This window comes from Macaca thibetana, chromosome 7, assembly GCF_024542745.1.
Source record: "Macaca thibetana thibetana isolate TM-01 chromosome 7, ASM2454274v1, whole genome shotgun sequence".
Lineage (NCBI taxonomy): Eukaryota > Metazoa > Chordata > Mammalia > Primates > Cercopithecidae > Macaca > Macaca thibetana.
The window spans coordinates 1,021,090-1,029,266 of NC_065584.1; the positions used below are offsets into that span (position 1 = coordinate 1,021,090).

General features: G+C 46.0%; 1 gene segment (V, D, J or C); it reads left to right on the plus strand.

Annotated features, from left to right (window-relative positions):
- The first annotated feature begins 2,545 nt into the window (after positions 1–2,545).
- Positions 2,546–3,637, plus strand: LOC126958579 (immunoglobulin heavy variable 5-51-like). The segment is given in 2 exon segments: positions 2,546–2,703; positions 2,786–3,637. Coding segments are annotated over 2 exon segments (636 nt in total).
- The last annotated feature ends 4,540 nt before the right edge of the window (positions 3,638–8,177 follow it).

An 8,177-nucleotide genomic window follows, 5' to 3' on the forward strand; every position in this document is an offset into this window, starting at 1 on the left:
ATGGCACTCACCTGTGCCTGTGCATGCCCCTGCCCGTGCCCTCCATGAAATATCTGCTTTGGCTCAGGAAGAACCGCCCTGCCTTTTTTTCCTCCTGCCGCTGGTCCACATTCTTCTCCACCCACAGGCTCTCAGCAGCACCTCCCATCCACACTGACCCTACATGGGGTCATACCTTGTTCACCACTTCTCTTTTCTTCTGAGCCTTGCCTTTTATTCCAACAGCCTGTTTCCATCTCACCTGGACTTGTGTACAGGAAAGTGTTTACCGAGCAGGCTTGGGTTGTGCAAACCCTGAAAATTCCCAAAAAAGTGCTTTCTCAAGCCAGGTCCATATTCAGCTCCTGGGAGATGATATCTGCCTTTTTGGCAAACTCCTCCTGGTAGTGTTATTAAAGCACTTGATTAAGGTAAGGTTCACATCTGTAAAACTACACATGATTTAACATAGTTAACTCAGTGAGTTCGGAGTCAAGTGTACATCTATCTGCAAAGTTGTCCCCACCATCAAGGTGATAACCATAGCAATCACTTCCAAGACATTCCTCTTATCCCTCTTAATATTATGATTATTTTATTAGTTAAAATGTATTTTTGTTTGTGTTTGTCTGTGTCTCTCTGTGTGTAGCCTGGGTGCACACTATACTAGCTGTTTTCATAATGACTTATGGTGAATGCCTGTTATTGCTCAAGGGGCCGGCATCTGAGCACTGGAGGTCAGTCGTGCAGGTGCCACACACATCTGTGACGGGCCCCAATAAACAGCACTGGGTCCCAGCACTCAGGTGAGTTTCTCTGGTGGACAATGCTTCACACGTGGTGTCATACATCACTGCTGGGAGAATTAGGGACAAGAGACTCCTCAGGGAAAGAACACCTGAGTGCTTGTGCTTGGATTCTCAGGGCCTTCTCCCTAGTGCCTTTGCTTGTTTTAATTCATATTCATTTGCTATAATAAAGCTGCACCCATGAGAATAACAGCTTGTCTTGAGTCCTTTATTTCTATTGATTATGGGGCCTGAGGATGACCCTGGGACACTCAACACAATTACATCAGAGGTGGAGAATGCTAGAAAGTTCCTGACTTGTGACACATGGCTAGAGGACTGTTTATAATATCAAAGGATGAGAAAGTGTGGGATAAAAGACATTCAATGCCCAGATGGCTATGGAATCATATGGCATGAGATGGCATGGCTGCTCCAATAAGCAGCAGGAAGTAAAAGTGATCCATGGAATTTAGAAATGACAGACACAGCTTCCCAGGAGTTGTTTCCTGAATAAGGAAATGTAAAGGTAATGAAGAACAACCCAAATATGCAATTAATATTTGTGACAGCTAAAATAATAGTAAAAAGATGCATATCTAGCCCTGCACTGTGCTCTGTGAGCCGAGGCTGCTAGACTCCCATTCACCACCAAAGGGTACAGTTGTCCAGAAACAACACCAACACACAAGAGCCACACAGAAGGTAGCCCAGGAGTGGAAACTGGCTTCATTTTGTGATATGATTGATATCATTAATTGATATCATCGGATTGTGAACAAAGTTAGCCAATGGACTGTGAGAATGACTGACATAGCAGTGTCACTGGCTTCCTGTGCTGCAGATGAGAGGAGAATGTTTGGGAGGATGCTGGACCCACAGTTCAAAACAGACACATGACAGATGGCTGTCTCTGATCCCAACCTCAAGTAGGATGTTCCTGATGCACTGGATCCCCGATCCTGTATAGCTTTAGAACCTGTGTAGTTTGTGTTTCCTTGGCTTCTCCTTTGGATCTTTTAGGTGCTAAGGAAATGAGAATGGTTCACCATAAAACAGGGCAGGCAAAGGGGATAATTAAGGGCCTCTTCCAAGCAACGTTGGTATCATAAAATAAAAGTTAAAGAATGAAAGAACTAAACAAGAAGGTGCTGGGGTTGACACAAAGGACTTAAAACAGCACTACCAGGAGTTGGGTGGAGCAATGGGGATCCCTTCAGGTCCATCAGCAATTCAGAGACCTAAACAACTATTCCCTATTCATGTTGAATTGGCAGAGTGTGAAATCTAGAAGACAAAATGGCCAGGAAAATTGTGTGATTTTTGCATGGGTGAAGGTCTGGCAAGTTAATCAATTTGAGGACTGTTGAAGGCCTGAGGTGGTCCTGCCCTTGCTTGGTGCCAAGACCATAGTCCAACTCGTGAAACTGCCAGGGAAGAGAGAGTAGTTTTTTTGGTAGTTCTTGTTATCAGGCATATGTGCATTTGAATTTTCTCTTCATGGCCTTTCTTGGCTCTATTTCTCATTTTTTTAACATACATAGTTTCATCTAGATTAATTACCTTCACAGGGTCACAGAGAAGGGTGGAAGAAGGCAGGCCCTGGGATGAGTCTCAAAGAAACATGGAAAATTGTGGAGAGGGACAATAGCAGGGTGTAAGGAATTATTGAGACCTTATTCTGCCCCCTCCCAGGAGGCTCAGGCCAGTCTTTTTCTGCATTTGAGGTTCTGGGTTATAAACCCTGTAGACTCTTCCCTTCAGGGCAGGGTGACAACTATGCAAATCCAAGTGGGGGCCTCCCCACTTAAACCAAGGGCTCCCCTTCACAGTGAGTCTCCCTCACCGCACAGCTGGGATCTCAGTGCTTCATTTCTGTCCTCCACCACGATGGGGTCAACTGCCATCCTCGCCCTCCTCCTGGCTGTTCTCCAAGGTCAGTCCTGCCCAGGGTTTGAGGTCACAGAAAAGAATGGGGAGAAAGGAGCCCCAATTCAAATTTTGTATCTCCCCCACAGGAGTCTGTGCCGAGGTGCAGCTGGTGCAGTCTGGAGCAGAGGTGAAAAGGCCCGGGGAGTCTCTGAGGATCTCCTGTAAGACTTCTGGATACAGCTTTACCAGCAGCTGGATCAGCTGGGTGCGCCAGATGCCCGGGAAAGGCCTGGAGTGGATGGGGAGCATCTATCCTGGTGATTCTGATACCAGATACAACCCGTCCTTCCAAGGCCACGTCACTATCTCAGCCGACAAGTCCATCAGCACCACCTACCTGCAGTGGAGCAGCCTGAAGGCCTCGGACACCGCCACGTATTACTGTGCGAAAGTCACAGTGAGAGAAACCAGCACTGAGAGCACCAAAAACCCTCCACAGTGCAGGTGCAGAGTGAGCTGCCAGAGACTCCCTCCCCAGGGACCTCTCTATCATCCGCGGAGGAAACACTTTTTGTCCTCAGGAGCCAGAACCAGAGAACAACGTGGGAGGGTTCCCAGCCCCTAAGGCAACTGGATAGGGGACCTAACCATGGGAGGTGGATTCTCTGAGCGGGCTCTTGTGTGTTCTACAAGGTTGTTCATGGTGAATATTACATAGTTAACACCAAAAGCCTGCCTAACAGGCACCTCTTCAATATGACAGTATTTTAATTAGTGAAAATTTTACACAGTTAATCATTGCTTGCTTGCCTTCCTCCCTCCTATCCGCTCTCACTCCCTCCTTTTATTTTCTACTTAGTTTTACAAAGTCATTTAATCACTTTTTGAAATATTAATAGGTTCTCTTGTTTTTGTTATTGTTTTCATTAATAATATGCCCTGAATAATTCATCTTTGTGCCAATTCATAAGTATTCGGTATAACAAAGACTTCCTTCATAAGTAGATTTCCTGCAAATATTTTAGAACCTGTTTGGTTTAGGATAAATTAAAATAAATAGATAGGTTGTATGTTTTTTAAAATTTATCAAAACTGAACCACTAAGAAATAAAAAATCTGGGCTGGGCGTGGTTGCTCATGCCTGTACTCGCAGCACTTTGGGAGGCCCATGCGGGTGGATCACCTGAGGTCAGGAGTTCGAGATCAGTGTGACCAACATGGCGAAACCCCATCTCTACTAAAAATATGAAAATTAGTTAGGCTTTGTGGTGTTCCCCTGTAGTCCCATAGTCCCAGCTACTCGGAAGACTGAGGCAGGAGAAGGACTTGAACCTGGGAGGCAGAGGTTGCAGAAAGCTAAAATTGAGCCACTGCACTCCAGACTGGGCAACAGAGTGAGACTTCAATTCAAAAAAAAAAAAAAAAAAAAAAAAAAATTCTGAACAGACCAGTGAGTAAAGAGATTGAGTCAGTGGTTTTTCAAACATCTCAAATCAAAGAAAAGTCAAGAACTTCATGGATTCATTACTGAATTTTATCAAAAAAAAAAAAAATAGAATCTCTACTGAAATTTCCAACAAAATAAAAAGGAATACATCCAAGCTTGTTTTGGAAGGCCCTATTTCCAAAGCAAGGAAAAGAAACTACAAATAAATGAAATTACAGGCTAATACCCCTGATTATCATAGTTTCAAAAACTCTCAAGAGTGATGACAAACAAAATTCAACAGCACGTTAACAATAGAATTCACCATGATCAGGTGTGGTTTATCTCTAGGATGCAATGAAGTTTCAGCCTGCACAAATAAAGGTGATATATCAAAATACTGAACGACTAAAACTATATGTCCATATCAATAGATTCAGAAAGAGCCGCTGACAGAATCCACCACACTCTCATTATAAAGAATCTGAACAAATGCATAAAATATATACCTCAACACAATAAAGACAACATAAAACAAACCCACATCTAACATTATACTCGATGAGGAAAATTTTGTCTTCCTCTAAGACTAGAAACTAGACAAGATCCTCACCACCACTAATATTATTCAACATAGCACAGGGGGTTTTAGACAGAAGAGTTAGGCAGGAATAAGATACAGAAGTCATCCATACAGTAATGAATAAATGTAAGACATATTTTTTCATATTATATGCTCTTATTTATAAAAAGTCCGAAAGACTCCACGGAAGAAGGTTGGAAGCAATGAAGAGATTCAATAAGTTTCCAGAATAAAAAAATCAAACTTATATTCCAAGATGGCAGGTTAGAGGCACTGCTAGCATCCCTCTTCCACTTGGAAGGACAAACTAATTGGAGAGATGAACATTGTGGACTTATTTTCAAGAAGCAATGCAGGAACTGAACAGAAAGACTGAAATAATCTGCAGATTTTCTGAAAAAAGCAGGAAGCTGCAGCACACACTGTGAGTCAGGTGAAGGGCTGGGAGTCCCCAGAGTTTGAGGGGAGAGTTTGCCTCTGGGATACACACGCCCACCTGGGATCCTGAAAGTCCAGGCCACAGGAGAAGGCTCTAAACTCACCCCGTGCCAGCACCCACTCTTGGAGGGTCGTGGAATGTAAAAGTAAGGGCAGTGGCAGGAAGACCCTTCCATAAGCCCCCAGATCTCATTGCAGTCTGAGGACAGCTATTTCCTAATGGTCTTCACAGAGGACCCTGGGGAAAACAGCCAAAACTTTCAGGCACTGGTCACAGGTTGAAAGAAGCTCTCAACAGGGGTGTGTGATGTAACCTCGGGTGGGGACGAACTCCCTTGGCCAGGGCCCGGGCAGGGAAGAGCGCTGGTGCCCGGCTTTGCAGCAGACAGGAAGGGGCATGGCATGAAACCCACGGCTGCAGTCTCCATGGGGACAGCTTATGACTCCTGGCATTTGCAGATACTGATCACAGGTTGACTGGAACTGATCTCGTTGCTGCCAGTGGAAAACCACGGGGATGCATCTGCGTCACCAAGTGTGTGGGAAGTGTGTGGGGCTTACCACCAGCTGCCACTCCCCACTCCCAGAACAAACTTCTGTGCAGCAGAGGAAGACATGGTCCCCTCTGGAACATCAACCCAGCGGCCTGTGAAGCACCCCTGTCCCCACACCCACAGAGGCTGCTGCTTGCCCTGCACACGGATACTCAGTGCAGAAACCCACTTGGGCCAGCCCTCACCTTGCTTTGTGCAGCCACCTGCCCTGGCAGCTTAACACAAAGGACGGCATCTTTTGGAAGCTACATGGCCACACCCACTGCCTGAGGATACACAGTAGCCCCTATTCCTGGGCAACATAAGCCAAGCAAAACCCCTTTGTTAATACCGTAACTGGTGCTCTTTTGCAAGCAACACCTCCAAGCAGGAGTCCAATCAACAGTCCATCACAGTATCTCCTGGTAGATAACACTGCACCCAGAAAGGAGGAAATGACTGTGTGATCTCAGGACACCTTATCCCCTGTCCATGAAGGGGATACCACCTGATGTCTGTGCCCTTCCTCAGTGTCCACACCTTAGGGTCTGTGCTAATCTGGGCTTCTCTTCTTATCATTCTCAGAGGTAGGGTCCCTGTGGATCCAGCCTAGCTGTGGCTGCTTCTCAGCCTGTTCCCTCTGTGTTTTTATGAGTCCTACATGAGGTTCACTGGTGGAATCTGGAAGAGAAATGGTACAGCCCAACAATTCTCAGAGCATTTTATACAAAGCCTCTGAATTAATCTTCGTTGACTTTAGCATGAGCTCAGCCCAGCAGAATTCAGGACAGGAGTTGGTGTAGGAAGCAACAGGGAGTCATTCAAGTGGAATTTGCCAGTGGTACCTTCTATGAATTCAAAGAAAAATCATAATCCTCAGGGACACCCTTGTCAGCACAATCTCCCTCAAAATGACTAACCTGAGAGCCAAGGACAAAGCCATGTATTACCATGAGAGACTCAGTTAGGGGACATCTGTGTGATGAGCCCAGACACAAATCTCGCTGTAGAAAGACAGGAGGGGACTGTGTGGTACACACTGATCAGAAACATGAAGGGAAGCTCAGAACCAGTAGGAGGCTGACAAAGGAGGGCTCAGAAGTCACCAGGGGGTGCTGAAAACCACCTGGGGGTGGTGAAGACACCAGGGGGGGGTGCTGAGGACACAAGGGGGTGCTCAGGACACCAGAGTCTGCTGAGAACCTCCAGGGGGTGCTCAGGACACCAGAGTCTGCTGAGAACCTCCAGGGGGTGCTCAGGACATGAGGTGGTGCTCAGGACACAAGAGGGAACTCAGAACCACCAGGGGGCGCTCAGGACACTAGGGAAAGCTAAGGACACCAGAGGGAACTCAGAACCACCAGGGGGCGCTCAGGACACCAGCGGTCGCTCATTACCACCATGGGGCGCTCAGGACATGAGTTGACACTCAGGACACAAGGGGGAGCTCAGAACCACCAGGGGGCACTCAGGACACCAGGGGACACTCAGGACACTCAGGGGTTGCTCAGAACCACCAGGGGGTGCTCAGGATATGACGTGATGCTCAGGACAAAAGGGGGAGCTCAGAACACCACATGGCTGTCAGGACACCAGGGTTCTCTTAGGAAGCAGTCCCTCATCAGGTCACGGTGGCTTTCTTTAATCCTTATGATTCCTGACCTGGTGAAGCCAAAGTATCCCAGGATCTCTTGCCATTTCTTCCTTGGAATCCATGTTTCTCTTACCTACAAAATCTTAACTTAGAACAGGAATTCAATTAAACTTCATATTAATTAATCTTTATATTCTTTATATTTTTGTAATAATACTAGCAATAATATCTCAGTAAACTTTTAAAATGAAGAAATTGTGTATGCTTACTTCAAACTATTTCCACAAACAGATTTTTGTTACTGTACTGTGTCAGTCACACTATGTAAATGTTTTCTAACAATAACTCTGCATATGCATGATGTTGAGTTTCTTGCTCTTTCATCTGCTAATTGTGAAGATGAAACACCACTTTAAGGGCTCCTGTCTTCCACTTTGGTGGTTCCTGGTGTTTTGCCCCTCCGTCTGTTTCTCCACCTTCCCTTCTTCCATCCAAACCTTTTATATTCCTCAATTTCCATTCAAGGAAACATCAAGTCCATTTACTTTGTCTCATCTACGTCTGGTGAATGAATTCACTTTCCTTTATGATCGCTGAAGCCAACCAAGTATAGGCAGGCAACAGTTCTAATATGATCATCTACCTGCAAATGCTCTGCCCTCTTCACCCCTTTCTAGGGTCCTGCAGACATCCGCCCAACACATCCCCCCCCACCCATCCCCCCCACACATCCCCTCCCTTCCGTAAGTACCACAGAGTGGGCTCTGCAGCCCCTGCTGCCCCCTGTGTGCTCAGTCCTGGGGCTCACTAGTGCTTTGATGATAAAGCCCAAATCCCCATGTGTTTGCACACTCTCAGACCACCCTCCAGCCAGCTGTCACTGTGAGTGAATCCCTGGGAACCCTGGGTTGATTTTAGTTCTATATTTATGGATATTCTCTAGCATCCAGGAATGTTGTCAAAT